The sequence below is a fragment of the Cyrtonyx montezumae genome, unplaced genomic scaffold, assembly GCF_038088225.1.
Source record: "Cyrtonyx montezumae isolate F1298 unplaced genomic scaffold, pur_monq_1.0 scaffold_19, whole genome shotgun sequence".
In the NCBI taxonomy this organism is placed as follows: domain Eukaryota; kingdom Metazoa; phylum Chordata; class Aves; order Galliformes; family Odontophoridae; genus Cyrtonyx; species Cyrtonyx montezumae.
The window spans coordinates 4439022-4458258 of NW_027071925.1; the positions used below are offsets into that span (position 1 = coordinate 4439022).

A 19237-nucleotide genomic window follows, 5' to 3' on the forward strand; every position below is an offset into this window, starting at 1 on the left:
GATCCGCCGCCGGAAAGTTTGGGTCCGCCGCCGCGGCCCCCGAGCGGCGTCGCGATCGCTGCTGCAGTCGCTGCTCTCCGCTGCCTTCTATGGAGGTGTTTTCTTCCCCTGGCTGCCGCTAAGCCTCGCTTTTTAATGTGCTCCGGGGATTTGCTGCTCCTCCTCTGCGTGGCACGGGGCCAGCCCGGCTCTGCTCCCGCCCCTCGCAGGATACGGCTCCGCGCCGAGCTCGGCCCCCCAGCCCGGCCCGGCCCCGCCCGCGCATCCCGGCGCAGCCCCGGCACAGCCCCGGTCCCTCCGCCGCTCGTCCCGGGCGGGGCCCCGGTGCGGCCGCAGCGCCGGGACCGGGCGGGCTCCGCTCCGGGCGTTGGACGGCGCTACGGGACCCGGGCCCGGCTCACAGCGCTGGCAGCCGGCCCGCGCCGAGCGGAGCAGCAAATTGCAGGGAGGGCCGCATTATGTCTGTACCCAAGCATTTCCTCTCCTTCCTGCTCCTCCGGATCATCTCCTCCAGCCGCCCGTGTCCCCCGCCCCTCCTCGGCCGCTCACGGGGCTCTGCACTTCAGCGGTGCACCGCTGCCCTCGGCTCTCTCCGTCGTGCCCTCAGCACACCTCCAAAATCTGCCCATCCGGTCCTGCGGGAGCTGCTGCGATGCTGCCGGTGTGTCTGTACCTGTCGCTCAGCGCTGCATTGCCACCGAACCAGCGAGGGCAGCCCCAGCTCTGCCTGTCCGCACGGCACGCGGTGTGGGTGCAGCTGAGCCGGGCACTACAGGTGCTGGTGGGGACAGCAGTGCTGTGGCGGTGCCACCTGCTCCCGAGCCACAGAGCTGCCCCGCTCACATCTGGCGGAGGCCTCAGAGCTTTCGCCTGCTGGGATGAGAGGAAACAACTGAAACGTGGGCAGCTGAACCCGGCCCAAGCCCTGCCTGAGCCTGCAGGGAGCGTGGGAGTGAGCCACACAGCCACTGCGGGGTGGTGGCGTGAAAGATGGCAATGGGCTGTGGGCAGATGCTGTGGCAGTTGGCACCTGCCCTGAGTGCTCAGCGGGGCTGGGGGTGGGCACAAGGATGCTGCAGCCATGGCTGTGCCACGCGGCCCCAGCAGAGCCCAGCACCAGGTTCAACAGCCTGGAGAGCAAGGTGGGGTCTTGGAATAAGGGATGGGGTGGGGAGGACGCAACACAACGCCTGTGGGATGAGGAGGGGACGACCCTGGGGCTGAGACAGGTGCTGCAGAGCCACAGTCCCCGTGCAGGGCTGAGCACAGCAGCAGCTGGCGTGGGCAGGGAGCACAGGGAGCACCAGCAGAATGAGGGGGGTCTGCAGAATGAGGCCAAGCACCAGGGACAGGTCTGCGGGGCAGAGAAACGTGCGTGCTGGCGGCACGGTGCCCTGCAGTGTGAGTCACTGCTGCTGGGGCTAAGCAGAAACACATGTCCAGCTGCGTGCACTCCTTCTGCAGAACTCCAGAGATGCTGGACACCGAACAGGGGCAGAGCAGGGGGATGGGAGAGGGCAGTCCCACTGAGCTCACAGCAGGCCCTGGCCTGTCACAGCAAGACCCCCCCAGAACAGGGCTGTTGTCCCCCAAGCACTGCCAGCCCCTGACTGGTGCTGGGACAGGTAGGAGTGGCACAGGGGGGGCTGATGCCAATGGACCCCTTGGCTCAGCCCCAGCCCTCCAAAGCACAGCTCTGAGCTGCCCACAGTGCCTGGAGCTTTGAAGTGACTGCTCAGCAATGAACTCAGCCAAAGGCCGCTGCCTGCAGCCCTCTGCCCAAGTGGTGCTGGGAGCCTGGGTGCACCGAGGGCACTGCAACGTGGTTTGCAAGAGGAAAGGTTGCCCCTGACATCATTGGTGCATTTGGCCCCTCGCAGCCCTCCACTCAGTTCACATGGCAGCTGGGACAACATGAGCCTGTACAGGACAGCGAAGCCTCTGCCTGCCTTGGTGAGCCAGGCTAGGAGCAGAGGCACATGGTGAGATAGGGCCCCCCCCAAGGGACCCTCCCCGTAAGGCCTTCCCCTGAACACAATGACCCAAGCAGACAGTTACCGACACATTTGCTGCACCATTTATGCAAAAGAGGAAGGAAAAACAGCTAACGCAGTGAGAAACATCCTGGTGAAATCCCCTGCAGCTGTGACGCCTCAGCTCACCCTGCCCTGGCTGTCACCCTGCTGCAGTCATGGCCCCAGTGAACGTCCTGACCCCAGGAGAGCCAGAAACAGGGTAGGACCTGGCCAGTGTCCCTCCTCAAACTCACTCCTCTCCTGAGGACATTTGTCTCCCCATACCCTGTGTGCTCCTAGCAAGGTGCTGGGGAGGCAGAGCAGAGGCTCTCCTCCCAGGACATGCCGCAGGCATGGGTGGGCCCCAGGGCTCAGGTCAGAGCCCACCCCCATGCAGGTCAGGAGAGGCTCCACAGCTGCAGCACTGCAGGGATGTGAGGACCGTCCCCTGGGCACCAGGCTGGCACGGGGGCAGAGGAGCTGAGCTCCCTCCTTGGTTGCAAATCCAGAGCACGGCTGTCACCAGAGCCACTGAGTCCCTGCAGAGGCTCTGGGCACCAAAATCTGCAGCGTGGGGAAACCTCACTGCTTTGACTGCTCCAGCAGCCAAGCCAGGGCTGGTGGCAGGGAGCAGCACCCTGTGGTGGCAGTCCTTTGCCACCAGGTGCCACTGCCGAAACACTCGCACCATACACGCTGCAGCAAAGCCAATGCTTTACACGGGACATCAACTACAGAGCTGGGAGTGCTTCACATGTCCCTGGGCTGGGGGACACACTGTGTGTGCTCCTTGTTCTGAGCACACCAGCAGGGCCCGGCCCGCACCCTCCCATCCTCTCGTGTCCTTCTGTTTTCAAGTCTGTTAAATAAACTCAATGCCCTCATATTTCACGCTCCCAATCCTGGTTTCAGGCAGGAGAAAGCGCCCATCCAGCGTGAAGGCCATGATGTAACTGGCGATCTTGCCATTGTCCTCCTCCGATTTCAGTGCCACAATGATCTGATCATCCGTGTCCGGGACGAACTTGAAAGAGGAGAAGCCATGAGTGGGAACCACCTCGCCCACGTGTCCCACCGTGATGTCCCCGAAGTCCTGGCTGGAGCTGAGCAGCAGGTTGGTACCACGCCGCTCGTCTGCCTTCTCGTTGTAGCGCTCGTGGCTGGCACGGCGCGGCAGGAAGAACCAGCGCTGCAGCGTGTCGCTCCAGGAGGCCGACTCGTGGATCAGGTAACCTACAGCAGGGAGCAGGCTCTGTTGGCACAGGGCACGCAGGACCCTGCCACGCTGTAGGGACATCCCCCTGCACCAACACCCACCATCTTTGCTTCAAAAGATGCTGCAGCACAGTTCAGACATACAAAGGACAAAGCTGTGAATGTTTCCACCTCCTCCTGACCAGTGCTGGCCCTTTCCTACCCCCCAGAGCTGGGCAGGGGCACCCCTGGGCTAGGGACACAGCTGATGGACATGGATCTGGCCACGTCACCCCCCAGAAACTGGTCCTACCAACTGTGAGGAAAACTCGGGCAGGATAAGGGGCACGCAGCAACAAGAGGGAGCTCCATACCTGGGGGTCGGATCCCAGCCGCAGCCCGCAGCGCGTTGTAGTTCGCCACCCAGTTCTCGTGGCTCACGTCGCCCTTGTAGCCAACGACCTTCACCCACTCAGGGTTCTCATTGACCACCTCACCCGTGGTGGTGGTCCACTCCTTGCCCAGGCCCCCCACGTACAGGTGCTCATCTTTCACCGCCAGCCACTCTGCCTTGAAGCCTGCAGTGGAGAGAGTAGCAAGAGCCATGCCAAGGCTCAGCAGCACGTGGATGTTAGGGTACCCCGTGGTCACACAGCTCCCAGCACCACTCAGCACAGCTCAGCGCCGTGCACAGCCCCCCAAACCCTGCAGAATGACAAAGAGGTGCAAAGGGACAGGGGCCTCCTGCCGTGTGCACACAGGTCAGGCAGTGAGCAGGGCGTTATGGGGCTCACCTTTCCCCACGGTGCCATCCCCATCCGAGAGGATCACCCAGGGCACAGCCTTGTTGCCCTCGATCTGGTAGACCACCCCGGTCCGATCATCCACGGAGTACAGCTTCCCATTGAAGACAACCAGCTCCGAGAGCTCCATGCCCCTGCCCTTCTCCGCCAGGTGGGACTGCAGCATGCTCTCCTCTTTGTCCCACTCCACCGTCACACTGTCCCCGCTGGCCGACAGCACCAGGTAACCCTTCTTCAGGTAACTGAACCACGTATGCTCCTCGGAGCCCCGGGACTGAGTGTCCAGGTCCGCAATGACCCCGATGCGGTAGCGCACACCCTCGGGGTTCCTTTGGGGTGGGGACAGCGGGTAGGTGTCATTGTAGCGGTCCCCCGCCTGCAGCCGGAGGTGCCGCCCGTGCGGGTTGGGAGGGATGGGCCGTGCTGGCGGGGAGCGGTGCAGGCAGAAGAGCAGCAGCACGAAGCCCACGCAGGCGGAGGACAGCACGATGGCCCTCCAGCGCAGGCGGAAGCGGGGGTCGGCACCTTTGGTCATGGACGCGAGGACGGGCAGGCTACCCACGCTGATCCGCAGGGGGCTCATAGACTCATGGCAGGGCGGCACGGGCATCAGCCTGCGGGTGAGGAGAGCCTGGCAGCGAGGAGAGAGCGGGTGAGAGCCGGAGCTCGGCGCCGTGCTTGGGGATAACAGCAAGGCACGGCCTCACGCGGTGAAGCAGTGGCCCTCGAAGGGGCTGCTTTGCTGCAGGAGCCCTTCTGCCACCTTCAGCCCTTCATCTCCCCCATCGAGCCCCTGGCTGCGTGCCGGGCGTCCTGCTGAGCAGCGTCCTCACCCACGGAGAAGGAGGGCACCCGCTTATAGGTGAACAGCACAGCTCTCACCTTCAGAGCGCAGAGCTCCCGCAGCTGTGCTGGTGAGCGCGCCCCGTTCCTGCGGGGACAGCAGGGACACGTGGCAGCCCCGCCCGAGCAGGATGCCGACACCTGACCAGGAAGTGCAGCGCCCGGCTCGGCGGGCTGCGCACCCAAAGCCATACCCCAACACCGTAACCCTACGATACGGCAGCCGCTGCCGGTCCGATCCGTTCCGGCCACATCCACCCCCGGGCAAAACTGCACTCCCCCGGTGTGCCCATCGCTGCGACCCACCGCGCACCACGCCCGGCCCCGGGGAACACCGCAGCTCCCGGGGACCCCGCGGACCGGGCCGTGCCCCCTCCCCCGGCCCGGGCAGCGCTCCCGCGGGCCCTCAGTGCCCCTTTCCCGCGGCCCCGGGGCGCGGCACTGAGCGCGGGGCACCGCGGGCTGAAAGCCCCGACGGCCCCCGCCCGTTCCCCGACCTCATCGCAGCCTCAGAGCCCTCCCCGCCCCGGCGCCCGGCGCCCACCCCTGTGCCGGCAGCCCGATCAGCGGCGCTTGGGAACCCACGGCCACGCACGGCAGCCGTGACACGGGCACGCGGCGCGGCGCCGGGCGGCCCCGCCGCCACCCACCCTCACCCCCAGCCCCGCCGCCCCTCGGCCCTCCGCTCACCGCGGCGCCGCCCGAGCGCAACCACGGCCACCGCCTACATATCCCAGCAACCCCCGCGCCGCGCTACGGCAGCCGCCGGAGGACAAAGCAGCGCGAGGCGCGCGGAGCGGCCGTGATAACTCCGGCTCTCGGCGGCCCCCGCTGCCATTGCACGGCGTGGCGAGGGCCGAAGTGCCCCGTGCGTCCCAGCGTGGAGTGGGGCTGCCCGGCCTCGGCCACCGCGCTGCTCCGGGGCCGCCGTTCCTCGGGTCGAGCTGTGCTGTGCGGGGACGGAGCCCGTCGTGGCCGTGCGATGCCGGGCGCTGCGCTCAGGGCTCCGCGCGGTGCTGGCATAGGGCAGTGCCTTGGGTCCCCGCCGTGGGGCAGCCCCTGTCCCCCAGCCCTGCCCTGCGCGCTGCCTCTCGCATCCGGAGCCGCTCTCTTGGCACGGACGCCCGCGTGCCCTGAGGCCGGGCCGGTGGCTGCGGGGCCGGTGCCGGCAGCCGTGGGGTGCGCACATGGTTAACGCCGTCCCGGACCACATCTGGCAGGGGGAGGGCTGCGCCGCGCTCGTCCGCTCTTTCGGTCTCCTCCTTTGCTTTCCAGAAGTTCGTTTCCGCCCGACCATAGCAGGAGAGGAGGCTGTCAGAGGGGCAGGATCTGCCCCGCAGCTCCCGGGGCGATGCGCTAAAGCGGCAAAGGCGGCACGGGGAGAGAGCGGCCCTGCCCCAGAGGTAGGTGTGGGGCAGGGCTGGGGGTCACCCTGCGGACACAGTGCTGTTGTCGGGCTCTGTGGCACCGCTGCGGTGCGTGGGGGTTCGTCCCCCCACCTTCACTCTGGGCGATCAGGCTCGCACCCCGCCCCACCTGCAGGAGGGCAGGAACGGTGGGGCTGAAGTCTCACACGTTGTTGGAGGGGCACAGCCCAACCTGCAGCAGCCCCGGGGGGGGGCAGGCGCTGGGAAGGAGTTAGGGCTGAAGCCCCAGCTCTGAGCCCTGCGATCGAAGCACCCCACGAGTACATCAAACCCAGAGCCAGGCCACCCCAGGGCAGCTCTGCAGGGTCTGGTGGATGCTGGTGGGAGCACAGCTTCTCATCGGTGCTGCTGGGCGCTGTGGGAGCTGGAGGGTTGCGACCTCTCCGTCGGTCTTTGGCTGCTCCGTGCAGCTCCCATCCCGCTGCCTGCTGGGCCTGAGCTGCTCCTGTTCTGCCAACAGCTCCACAGATGTCCCAGCTGCTGTGGCAAAAGTCTGGGGGCTTATCTGTGGATGCCAGAGGCATCCTGGCTGCAGCTGCAGCTCAAGGAGGACTGTAGCTGTGGCTGGTGAGCAGGAGGGTGAGGTGGGCATGCCGGTTCTGCTGCCCCTGAACACTCCCCCAACCGTTGCCGAGCCCCATTGCTCCTCCCCCGGCATTTGCTCGTCTTTCATCCTCGTCTTTAACGCTGCCTGGAATGTTTTCAGGATGTTTTGACTTGCAGTCCCAAGGCTTCAGCAGCCACTGAATTTAAATCTCCAAAGCGCTCCTGGAGAGCATCCAACTCAACAGGAAAAAACAGAGTCCCTTCAGCAAGACTCAGTATGCCCGTGCAGATATGCATGCTGCCTGCCCGGCGTGCCTGCAGGGCACAGAGGCAGACGTGCTCAGAGCCTGGGAGCTCTGTGTGCTGCCCACGGGTGCACCACGCTGCTGGCAGTGCTGTGTGTGCGTGGCACGCTCGCCTCCATTTCCAGCCCTACAACAGCCTGGAAACGAGCTGCCTTTCTCAGCAGGAGCATCCTGGCTAAGGATTTCTTCTCCCTGCTGAGCAGTCCTCTCTGAAGCTATGCTTTCCCTGGGGCTGAGCCCACTCTGGGTCCCAGGGAACCGTCTGGCTCAACGGGAGCCCTGCACACTGTGGGCCCGGAGTGGGGGAAAAGCCACGGGTTCCTGGCAGCACAGCAGGTTGCAAGCTGTGCTCACCGGCATATGGCTCACACAGCTGGAGCCGAGCAGGATAAGAGAGCCAGGGCTGAGCTCCCAGGATGGTATCTGCTCCCAAACGCTGGGCTGCCCTGCTCGTGCTGCTTCTCCTTGTCGCACAGAGCTGAGCGTGCACAGCTGGTGGGTCAGGGCATGGTGGTTAAGCAGCAATGCCAGGCAGCCTGCGGTGCCACCAGCCCTGCTCCCAGCAGTGGGCAGCAAACTGGGGACAGCCCCACTCCAGGACTTCCTTAGAACAGGGCGGATGGTGTGGGGGAAGCTTGTGAAGGGATGGGCCCTTTGCAGAGGGCTGGCGCAGAGGGAAAACGCTTTGGAGCTTTTCCCCATCCCTCCGCCCTTTCCCTGTTCCTTGAACATGAGTCATGAGCCAGGCATCCTGGCCTCGAACGCCCTCTGCTCCTGCTGCTGGAGTACGCCTGTCCCAGTCCACACAGCCCACGGACAGCCCACCCCAAGGCAGTCCCACCCTGACCATTGCTAACTGAGGACCCAGCCACTGAAAGCAGCATTCACCAAACTGTTGGATTCTGCCCCAAAGTCCAGCGGGGCCCACTATCACCTCTTCCCATCAAAACCCCACTACCAGCTCATGCCCAGGACATGGACTATGGCACAAGGGACCCTTTGCAGACCCACACACATGGAGCTGTGGTCTGGCAGGAGCCCACTCCCCCAGTGCTGCCATGGGTGTCCAGCAGCAGGGGGGTGGGTGCCACGTGCTCTCCTGGCACCTTTGGGGCCATAGGGCGTGGTGCAGTGTGCTTGCACCACACCTCGGAGCTGATAGGGCAGCGATAAGACAAGGAAGGGCTGGGCTGCGGTGCCGCCCGCTATCACCAGTATTAGCTTTGGCCCCACACAGGATGTGGGCTCCCAGCTGCCAGGGGTTGACTCCTGGCCACGGCCACCAGCAGCACTTGAGGCTCAGGGGAAGCATGTCAGGTTCCCTACGAACCCCATAAAGCCATAAGGGTTGGGAGCTGGCAGCTCCTGGGGCATAGCAGTCACAGGCACAGGATTTGTGCACAGATGTTTGCTCTCAGTGGGGGGATGCAGACCCCCATGGGCAGGTCTGGGATCCCTCAGGGGTAGGCACTTTCTGGAGCATCACTGTGGCACAAGGGCTCAGGTACATAAAAACAACCATTGAGTTATGGATGGTCCCTGCAGCTGCAAGAGATGCACTTGCCCACGCTGTGGGCTCTGCTGGAGGAGGGGTGCTGCAAGGAGAGCCATTTTCAGGTCTGGAAGCATGGCTGTGCTGGTACATGGTGCACCAGGCCCCTGCTGGGCACACTGCAAGACACAGCCAGGCTGGCACGACAGTGCAGGACAACTCTCAGGGGTGGAGAGAGCACTGAGGGTGGACCCATGAGCCCTTGTCCCTCAGCTAGGAGTTGGGGAGCTCAGATCCCTGCCTGGACCCCACAGCTGCTGGTCCTGGCAGGGAGCCCCAAAGCTGGGCTGTGTCCTGCTGCTCTCCTGCTCCCATGCTGTCCTTCCCCTCCAGCCCAGCCCTGCTGCAGCACCCTGATCCATCGCCCTTAGTCACCCCCGTGTCTCTCAGGGTGCTGCTGCAGCATGGAGGGGCTTTGGGCGCTCAGAGTCCTGCTGCTCTCCTGCCTGCTGCTGCCCAACCCTGTGCTCAGCCAGACCAGCCCCAACCCTGACCGGCATCCAGCGGACCCTGAGGAGGTCCCTCCCAAGCACCAGGAAGCCAGGTGAGGGGGTCCTGGGGACAGAGGTACTCCCACCAGGGATGGGGCAGCCCCTGGCACTGCGAGGGGCACAGTCCCCATGCACAGCTCTTGTTGTGCTTCGCTTTCTGCCCTCCCCAGTGACACACAGGAGCAGAAGGACAGTGGTGCCCAGGAGGAGGTGCCCCCACGGCCCCGCTGCGTCCGCTGTTGTGAGCCACCCGAGCACCGCTTCTCCTACCCCCAGTACCAGCCCCAGATCAACATGACCATCTTGAAAGGTGAGGGCAGGGTGGCACTGCCCCCAGCCAGACCTACAGCCCAGCACCCCGTGCCCGTCCCAGAGCCGGGTGGGAGATGGCACCGGTGCTAAACCCATCCCCTCTGCTCTGCCAGGTGAGAAGGGGGAACGCGGGGAGCGGGGCATGCAGGGGAAGTTCGGCAAGACAGGGGTGGCTGGCAGCAGGGGACACACGGGGCCCAAGGGACAGAAGGGCAGCGCGGGTGCCCCAGGGGAGCGCTGCAAGAGCCACTACGCCGCCTTCTCGGTGGGCCGCAAGAAACCCCTGCACAGCAACGACTACTACCAGCCCCTCATCTTCGACACGGAGTTCGTCAACCTCTACGAGCACTTCAACATGTTCATGGGGAAATTCTACTGCTACGTCCCCGGGATCTACTACTTCAGCCTGAACGTGCACACCTGGAACCAGAAGGAGACCTACCTGCACATCATGCACAATGGGAACGAGGTGGTGATCCTCTACGCTCAGGTGAGCGACCGCAGCATCATGCAGAGCCAGAGCGTCATGCTGGAGCTGCGCGAGCAGGACGAGGTCTGGGTGCGGCTCTACAAGGGTGAGCGCGAGAACGCTGTCTTCAGCGATGAATACGACACTTACATCACCTTCAGTGGCCACCTCATCAAGTACAGCGGGGACCCCTGAGCGCCTGCACCCTCATCCTGCTCTCTGGGGTGGGGGCCCGGGGAGCCCCTGCTGCCCCTCTCCCTGGGCATGCTGCTCTCCTTCTGTATACCACTACTCCCAGCTGTGTGAATACCTCCCTCCACCCTCCCCTGGCTCTTGGAACTGATTGGGTGCTCCTGGAGGAGATGGAGCCATTTGTAACCTCTGCTGCATCCCTGGCCCTGGGGCTGGCTGCTCACCTGGATCCGGTTCAGGTCTGGGTGTGCCAGGTGTCTGTGCCACTGGTGATGAGCTGGCACCTGCTGGAGGGATGTGAGCGTCTCCACTGCCCACCCCCCACCAGCACACTCGATGAGCAGTGGGGAGCAGCAATAAAGCCACTGAACATCACTTCTGCAGAGCTGTGTCCCCTGGGCCGGTGCTTCCCCAGGGCACAGCCACCAGCGGGCAGGTGCAGCAGCCTTCCCCTGCCCATTGTCCCATGGTCCCCCATGCCGCAGCCCCATCTTGATGCCAGCACCCAGCAGGGAGGAGCTGGATCTCAGCTGCCCGGTGTGCAGGGCCTTCAGCCTCAGCCCCGTCCTTCTCAGTGCTGGGTAAGATTGCTGTTTTTGTAGATGCAGAGGCACAGCAGGGCCTGGGGCAGCACGCTGCATCCTGCTCTGTACACCTCGTGATCTCATTAAACGCCGCATGGGTTCGGTTCCTGCTCACACTTCCATCGCTTCTCCTCACTTTGTGTGCGGGTACAGTGAGCGGCTCAGGGCAGGAGCACCCCGAGAGCCGCGCACGGCCCCGCAGGGAGGAACCCCACGAGCAGTGCGGGAGGGATGGGGATGCTGGGGGTCGCCCAGATGCCGGTAGCGGGGCAGGATGAGGCCGGGGCAGGATGCCTGCGGGGTGGGACGGGTCGTGACCCAAATCAGCGGGGCACAGCCGGGCAGCGAGCAGCGCTCGGGGCTGAGCTTCAGCGCGGGGGTACAGCGGGACCAGCGGACCCCGAGGGGAGCCCGTCTCAGGGCGGCACCGCCCCCGGGCTCAGCACGATGGGCGGGCGGGGAGGGCGGGCCGAGGCAGGGCGGAGCTCCTCGGGCCGCTCCCCCCGCAGGCAGGCCGGGCCCGGCGCACAGCACGCTGCCGGCAGCGCGATGGCGGAGGTGTCGGCGCGGGACGGGACCGAGCGGCGCGGAAAGAGAGCGGCGGCGGAGGAGGAGGAGGAGGAGGAGCGGAGCGGGCGGCGGCGGCGGAGGTGGGCGGGGGGTGGGAGCCGGTACCGGGAGCGGGGCGCGGAACGTTCGGAGCGAGGCCCGGCGCTGCGGGCGCTGGCCGCGGTGCTGGTCCGGCCCGGTCCGACGGGCGGACGCCGAGCGGGGCGGCCCCGTGTCTCACCGCTCTCCTCTGGCAGCTTCCAGCCGGCGGCGGAGCCCCTGGGAACCACCGTGCTGCACGCAGCCGTCAGCACCCACCCGCAGCCCCTGCCAGGTGAGGAGCCGAGACGGGTCGCCCCAAACCCCCCCGTCCCCCCCCAGCACTCTCTCCCGGCTCTGTTGACCCCGTTGATCTCACCTCGTTGCTTCCCCAGCGCGGTACTTCGACACCAAAACGACGGAGCCCATCAGCTTCTTCCTGTCCAGCTTGGAGGAGCTGCTGTCCTGGCAGCCCAACAGCCACGATGAGTTCAACATCTGCACGGTGCCGCTGGCCCAACGCCAACCCCCACTGCACAGCCGGAGGCCCCGCACGCTGCTGTGCCACGACATGCGTGGCGGTTACCTGGAGGACAGGTGTGTGGTTACCTGGAGGACAGGTGTGTGGTTACCTGGAGGACAGGTGTGTGCACCTCTTAGCACATGCCTGGCCCGCTGCTGCCCTTTCTCCAGCCTTCAGTTCAGTGTCTGATCCGTTTCCTGCTGTTGGCCTCTCCAGGTGGGGCTGGAGGGATTTATCTCTGGCTCAGCAGCGTGGTTGGGGCCAGCCCTGCTGGGAGTGCTGGAATGACACAGTGCCACCGCTCTGCTCAGCTCGTGGGCTGACTCAGGTCCTGCCTGGCCCCGTGGCATCGCTCCAGCATTGCCCAATGATTCCCTCTGCTCTGCCACAGGTTCATCCAGGGCTCGGCCACACGCAACCCCTACGTCTTCTACCACTGGCGCTACATCGACATCTTTGTCTACTTCAGCCACCACACTGTCACCATCCCTCCCGTGTGCTGGACCAATGCAGCACACAGGAACGGCGTCCCGGTGCTGGGTGAGGGCAGAACTGGGACGGTGTGGTGCCGGGAGCCTGCTGGGACATGCAGCAACGCTGCTCCCACTCCTCCTCAGGCACCTTCATCACGGAGTGGACGGATGGTGAGAAGCTGTGCGAGGCGTTCCTGGCAGGCGGGGAGGACGCGTACCACGCCGTGAGCCAGCAGCTGGCCCGCATCGCCCAGCACTACCGCTTTGATGGCTGGCTCATCAACATGGAGAATGCACTGAGCGTGAGCAGCCCGTGTCCCTCCTACCTCCTGCCCCACGGGGCTCAGCCCCCAGCCCCAGGTGTGGGTCCCCGTGGATGGGGCCATCCCGTGCCCTCTGCTCTCTCCTGGCAGGCGGCGGCGGTGGGGAACTTGCCCTCCTTCCTGCGGCATCTGACCACGCAGGTGCATGGTGCGGTGCCGGGGGGGCTGGTGATTTGGTATGACAGCATCCTGGAGAGTGGCACGCTGAGATGGCAGAATGAGCTGAATGAGCAGAATAGGTGAGCGGTGGGGCACATGCCTGCCTGAGCAAAACCAGCCCTGGTGGGGCACAAGTCCACCCCACACCTTGGGGGCTCGGGGGCTGTTGGCAGGCATTGCTGGCTCTGCCCCTCGGGGGGGCTCACTCCTGCACTGACCCTTGTCCCCAGGGTGTTCTTCGATGCCTGTGATGGGCTGTTTGTCAACTACAACTGGAAGGAGGAGCACCTGGAGCGGACGCGGGAGCTGGCTGGGCAGCGCCACGTCGACGTCTACATTGGTGTCGATGTCTTTGCTCGTGGGGACGTGGTTGGTGGTGGCTTTGACACCAACAAGGTGTGTGTGGCTGGAGCAGGATCACGAGTCTGCCCCCAGGGTAACCCAAGGTGCATCGATGATGGCTGAGGAAGCCAAGGATCCGGTGTGATAGGGCTGGGAGATCCTAGTGCTGCAGGCTCTGGGAAGGGTGATGCTGCAGTACAGCTCTGCAGCATGGTCCTGGCAACCTGTGGGACCAGTGGGACCTGTGGGAGAGGAGACGTGGCAGGGGACAGGGTGACCACCTGACTCATGCTTCTCACCACTCGTCTCTGCAGTCGCTGAGCCTGATCCGCAAGCACAGCCTGTCTGCAGCCATCTTTGCCCCTGGCTGGGTCTACGAGCACCTGGGAGAGGAGAACTTCCTGCAGAATGAGGACAAGTGAGCTCAGCATGTCCCCGTGCTTTGGTTGGTGTGGCTGCAGCAAAGATCTCTGCTCTGATGCCCACACTTTCCCCCAGGTTCTGGGGCTTGTTGGAAGACTACCTGCCCACACACAGCATCTGCACGCTGCCCCTCGCCACCTCCTTCAGTGTGGGCATGGGCACCAGCATGTTCATTGCTGGGAAGGTGGGTGCAGGGGGCAGCCTGGCTGCAGCCCCCAGGGCTGTGTGGGGGCATCACGTCCTGCTCCCAGCTCCCTGCTGCCCAGCATTCCTTGTCCTGTAGGAGGAAGAGGCTGGGCCCTGGTACAACCTGAGCGCCCAGGAGATCCAGCCCCTCTATCCGGAGCGCCGGGGCCGGCTGAGCACCAGCTGCTGCCTGCAGGATGCCTGGTGTGGGGGCAGCTCCCTGCGGGTGCAGGGCACCATCCCTCCTGGCGAGGAGCATGTGGCTGTCCGGTGAGTTGGGTGCCAACTTTCCACCTCCATGGCTGGCACTGTGCTGGCAGGGCACGGCTGCAGGAGGCCCTGGCAGAGCCGTGCCAGCGCTGCGCTGAGTGCCGTGGAGCACTCCAGCAACAGTTGTTGTCTGCTCAACAGACCTAACCCAATGCACCTTCTCTTTCTCTCTTCTCTCTCTCTCTTTCTCTGTCTCTCTCTGGGTGGATTTGGGGTCATCAGCCTTTTCTCTTTCCAGATGCATGCACCTCCCAAGCTCTTCTTGAACCTGCTCTACAAAATGGAGGGGCCACACGGGGATGACTTCACGGTTGCCCTGGAGCTCACCACCTGGCACTCGAGCAGATGCCACGATGGCACTGTCACTGTGCTGCCTAGTGAAGATGGTGAGGGCCCTATGCCCCTTGAGCTGTCCACTCTGAGCACTCACTGCAGGGCATGGCACTGACTCAGACCATCATTCCTTCCTGCAGAGCCCCACGGCCGCCACCATCCCCACCTGCTGCCGGCCCCTCCACCTGCCCTCTCCAGGCTGCTTGCCGCCTGCAGTCACGGTGCCCAGGGCTGGACCAGCCGGTGAGTGCCCTCACACTGCACCCCAGCCATGGGGGGATCCCCGGCCCTGCTCCAGCTCTGTCCCTCTGCCCCCAGGTGCTACGAGCAGGAGCTGCGGGGCTGCAGCCTGCGTGACCTCTCCCTGTTGGTGTCCCGGAAGCAGGCCAGCCCACAGGAGACGAGCTTCAGCTGCCTCCTGGGGGAGATCCGGGTGGGTGCCCCGCACATCCTCGCCGCAGGGTGGGCTGCAAACCCGGCCACAGCCATGCCTGGTGCTGACGGTGCCTCATTCCCCTCTGCAGGTGCTGGATGCGGGCAGCATGGCAGCCTCCCCTCCGCAGGTACAGAGCCTGACGGCCTCGCAGCTCTGGTGGCAGGACGGCCCCGGTGCTGAGCAGCTCTCCCTCAGCCTCACGCTGCGCTGGGTCTTTCCACCCGGCAGGGCTGCCTGCTTCCGTGTGCTCAGCCAGGGGACACGGTGCCGCCGGGCACAGCCACCGCCGCCGCAGCTCCTGGGGTTGGCCCATGGCTGCCAGTACCGTGCGGTGGGGCTGGCAGTGCCACGGCCAGCAGCTGGGCAGTCGTGCCAGCTGGAGCTGCTGGTGGAGCCGGTGCTGCCCAGCGAGCTGCCTGTGGGCCCAGAGCAATGGGGGCGGCTGCTGCTGGTGTACTCTGAGCCGGCCGGCGGCAGCAGCCGAGCCGGGCATTAAAGATGAGCGTGGCACAGCCCCAGCTCCACGCGTCCTCTGCACTGAGAGGAGTGGGAGATATGGGGACACTGCCGCTCAGGGCTGAGTTTTGGGGTTCCGCTCGCAGCCCTGAGGAGCTGCACCCTTTGTGGCTCTGCCTTGGTGCTGTCCCCCCCTCTTAGGGCTGGCAGACGGCGCTTCCACCCACGGCGGCTCCCCTGGATATCTTGTGCGGAGAAGGAGAGAAAATTTATAGCAGCAATTATTTTATCACAGTCTGGTGAGCAAGCAATTAGCAGGCAGGGACGTAGCTGAGCGTGCTGCACAGCAGGGTCGCACAGCCCCGGCTCCCTCGGAGCGCCGGCCCTGGTCCCACAGACAATACTGGCTCCTGTTCAGGAAAATTAATATGTCAGCATTGAAACTGCTGCTCCTCCGGTGAGCGAATTGCTCTGAAATAAATTATACGGTGGTTTGGAAAAGGAAAGGCTGGGACCCCACTCCCTGCGGCAACATAGGGACCCCCAGCCCCACCGTGCCCGCGCCCCAGTCAAGACTGGAGCCGCCCTGGTTGAAGAAAGAAATCTTTATTAATAATTTCCATAATAATAATAATAATCCTTGTAGTAATAATAATAATAATAATAATAATAATACTGTTTATTAGAATGGTCACACCTTTGAAGCATACAGGACGGGCCGGCGCCAGCCTGCAGCCGGGGCCGGCGCGGGGCGTTGCTGTAAGGAAGAAGCCAGTACAGCGATGGGGGGCTTTGTACAGGGGCGGCCGGGCGGGGGCTATGTACACTGGGAATAGAAAAGGGGGAGCTCATTGCTGGAGCGTCGGGGCGTCTGCAGACTATAAAGTGAGGTTTGACGAGTGGCAGAGCCACACGGGGTGGGGGTGGCTGAGCCGAGGTCACCCCGACGTGGGACAGGGCTGCACCGGGGGTCCGTGCGCCCACCGGGGTCCCTGCAGCGGGTGGGGGGCGGCCGTGACATCCCGTGCGTCCCCATCCCACAGCTCAGCGCAGGGGACCCCACGGTTGAGCCCCGGGCGCGACAGGGACGGGGCAGGAGGGGAAGGGGCGAGGGAACGCAAGCGAGTTGCAAGCTCCTCTTCACAAAAATTCCCTTTAAAACGCAGAGGCGCGTCCCCCTGCAGCGCCCAGCACACCCAGGCAGGGCTGAGCCTCGCACCCCGAGCTGGGAGCTGGGCACAGCCGGGCAGCACCGCGCGCCGGCACCGCACCGGGCGCGGAGGAAGACGTGGGGCCCAGGCCAGGCCGTGGGGTTGGCGGCTCCGGGCACGTCCCAGCGCTCCGTGCTCTCCTCCGGGACTCGCTCGCTCGGTGCGTGTGTGTGTGGGCAGATGGGACGTTCACTCGGTTGTTGCCTCTTTGCTTTTGTCGGTTGGTTGCTTTTTGCTTTTCATCTTTTTTTTTTTTCCTATTTTTTTCTTTTTGTATTTTTTTTTTGTTTGTTTTTTAAACCGTGTGTGTGTGTGTGTGTGTGCGCGTGGACGTGTGTGTATGTGTGTGTTCTGTTTTGCCCTTCCTGGTCCCAGAAGGAAAACGGCTGCGTGTTCACTACAACAGAAACAGAAAGGCAGAGCTTTCGTGGGAGCCACCACCAGCCCGGCCCCGCAGCACCCGACACGGCCCCAGGCCCACCCCCACCCCTGCCTCGCCTATAAGGGGGGGCCTGCGGGGCCAAGCCATCACCCCGAGGGCAGGGCAGCACCCACAGCCCCACTCCCAGCCGCCCCCCAGCAGCACTACGCCCGGGCTGGGTGGGACGGAGGCCGCGGCGGAGTGGCTCGAGGTCCACCTAGCGCGGGGCAGAGCCCGCGGGCAGGGCTCGGTTCCTCCAGGAGGCTCTGCCTCTGCTTATTCTGCCTGGTTTGGTTTCTAGTGAGCAGTCAGTGTTAGTGCTGTGAGGGGCTGGGTCTGTCTTGCTAGTAGGGAGTGAAGCGGCTGTACCCTCCTCGGTATAGACTAGCCTGCAACATCAAAGATGAAAAAAAAAAAAGCCAATCAGTATTCAAGAGAGAGGCAAAGCCCAATTCTTCCCTTTTTTTTTCTTTTTTCTTTTCTATTTCTTTTTTTTTTTTTTCCTCTCCAAAGTGACACCAAATTGCCTCCATCCTTGGGGTGCACAGGGTGGGCTCAGCCAGGGCACCCGGTGCTGCCGTGGGGACACCCGGGCTGTGGGGTGGGAGGGGGGATGGACGACCAGCAGCTAGAGCTCAGCCAGGGGATGTGGGGAGGGTGAAAAAAAACCAACAAATAAAAATCAAAAAAAGGAAGAAAGAGGCCATTTGGCTCGAGATCCCGCCCACAAGTGGGATTTTTCATCTTTGATGCTGGTTGCGAGGCTAGCTACAGAGTGCTCCCTGTGTGCTGCCTGCCTGGGTCCTGCCGGGGACAGTGCTGCCCCTGCACCCCTCCCGCAGCCCCCGACCCCCCCGGGCCGGCTGCAGCTCGCGTGGGGCACGCTGGAACTCAAAGCAAGGCCACAGGGGCTGCTCTTACCATGGTGCCGATGCTGTACGTGGCGGCGGGGCCGATGGTGTGGTGGTAGGGGTCTGCAGCTGCGTACACTCGGCCGTAACTAGGAGCAAACAGCAGTGGGGTTACAGAGCTGGGGGAGGGCCCTCTGTCGCTTCCCCCCCTACCCAGCTGCTGCCCCCCGCCCTGCTACACAGCCTGGGGAGCTCTGATCTAAGCATACTCTCACCATCCCCAGCCCCATCCTCACGCTGCAGGGTGCAGGAGCTGGGCTGTGCTCTGCCACATGGTGCAGGGGTGAACTGGAGCACCCCAACCCCCCCCCCCAAATCACAACAGTGATGCTTACCTGTCACTGTATGCTGCTGCTGCGGCCGCGGGCTGCGCGTATCTGTAGGCGGCATAGCCCCCCTGCAGCAGTGGGACAGACAGAGGTGGCCGTGAGGGGGGGGCCCTACCGGGGTAGGGGGTCGGGATCAGGGCGGCCACCACCCCCCAGCACCGCCCCAGGGGCTGTGGAGCAGCAGTGGGACCCAGCGGGCAGCTGAACCGCCGGGCGCACAGCGGCCTCATTACCATTCCCCAGGGGCTTTCACAAACATTAACCTTAAAAAATTAAATTTCCAGAGGAGAGAATGTCACCTCCCTGATCGCTTTAATGAGGTGTCACGTTAGATAAATCCTTCAGCCGCCCGCCTGAAATATCGCCAATGGCTTTTTAAATATGGAGGTTAAATGCTGCTGTAAGACAGCGCGCCGACACGCGCCGAGGACATAAATCCCACAGGGCTGGGGGCATAACCCCACACCGTGCCACCCCCATCCATGCAGCAACTCGGTCACCCACCCCCTCCCAGGTCCCCAGCACCACGTGGGCACTGTGGTGTGCAGGAGGGGCAGCGTCCCCATCCCGGCACAGTGTCCCTGCGGGCAGCACTTACGTAGATCTCAGCTCCATAGAACCCGTCCTGGTAGACAACCCTGCAAAAGGGGCACAGGAGTCAGAGCTGTGGGCACCGGGTTCCCGATGGAGCTGCTGCGGGCACTGTGCTCAGATGCCAGCTGTGCTCACAGTCACACCACGGGGACATGGGGAGGTTGGGGTAGCTGGGTCTGGCACACTCAGCCCCCAGCATGTGTTTGAGAAGCAAAACCCCCGGGCAGTGTTAAGCCTGAGTTGGGTGCATGGAGCAGTGTGAGCAGCAGGGAAACCTGGAGACAGGCACCTGGAGACACGGAGCCCTGCAGCCGTGCGGAGTCTGGCTGCGGCTGTCCCGGGTTCTGCTTGCAATCTGCACCTCAGCTTAAAGCTTTGATAAATGCACCCTGCTCTGTGCGGACAGCCGGTGCTGCCAGGTAGGATGGATGGAGGTGACACCACTGACCGGGAAGGAGGTAAAAATGGAGGGATGGGAAGTAGCAGTCAAGCCAGCTCGAGGTGCTGGGGGTGTGGGATGTGGGCA

The 19237-nt window shown here is 64.1% G+C and overlaps 4 protein-coding genes across 4 annotated transcripts in view; 2 read left to right on the top strand and 2 right to left on the bottom strand.

Moving 5' to 3' along the window:
* Positions 1-2331: 2331 nt before the first annotated feature.
* CANT1 (calcium activated nucleotidase 1) lies at positions 2332-5575 on the bottom strand. Its single transcript, XM_065735308.1, has 4 exons — positions 5546-5575; positions 4004-4643; positions 3584-3787; positions 2332-3248 (listed from the first exon to the last, which is right to left on the bottom strand). Exons 2-4 carry the CDS (start codon positions 4620-4622, stop codon positions 2878-2880), a joined length of 1194 nt encoding a protein of 397 aa, XP_065591380.1. The 5' UTR covers positions 4623-4643; positions 5546-5575; the 3' UTR covers positions 2332-2877.
* A 467-nt stretch (positions 5576-6042) lies between these two features.
* Positions 6043-10396, top strand: C1QTNF1 (C1q and TNF related 1). The gene is given in 5 exon segments (XM_065735310.1): positions 6043-6094; positions 6097-6258; positions 9076-9229; positions 9347-9486; positions 9602-10396. Coding segments are annotated over 5 exon segments (1059 nt in total). The 3' UTR covers positions 10153-10396.
* An 886-nt stretch (positions 10397-11282) lies between these two features.
* ENGASE (endo-beta-N-acetylglucosaminidase) lies at positions 11283-16031 on the top strand. The gene is made up of 14 exons (XM_065735309.1): positions 11283-11383; positions 11540-11616; positions 11717-11918; positions 12236-12384; positions 12462-12619; positions 12731-12879; positions 13030-13195; positions 13456-13559; positions 13640-13748; positions 13848-14020; positions 14243-14406; positions 14494-14596; positions 14672-14786; positions 14878-16031. Exons 1-14 carry the CDS (start codon positions 11283-11285, stop codon positions 15283-15285), a joined length of 2178 nt encoding a protein of 725 aa, XP_065591381.1. The 3' UTR covers positions 15286-16031.
* Positions 16032-16753: 722 nt separating this feature from the next.
* Positions 16754-19237, bottom strand: part of RBFOX3 (RNA binding fox-1 homolog 3) — a 57125-nt gene continuing 54641 nt past the window's right edge. The window contains exons 11-14 of the mRNA XM_065735355.1: positions 18716-18755; positions 18124-18185; positions 17799-17877; positions 16754-16853 (exon numbers count right to left, since the gene is read on the bottom strand). Coding sequence (XP_065591427.1) covers positions 16851-16853; positions 17799-17877; positions 18124-18185; positions 18716-18755 — 184 coding nt within the window. The 3' untranslated portion in view covers positions 16754-16850. The remainder of the gene's footprint in view (positions 16854-17798; positions 17878-18123; positions 18186-18715; positions 18756-19237) is intronic.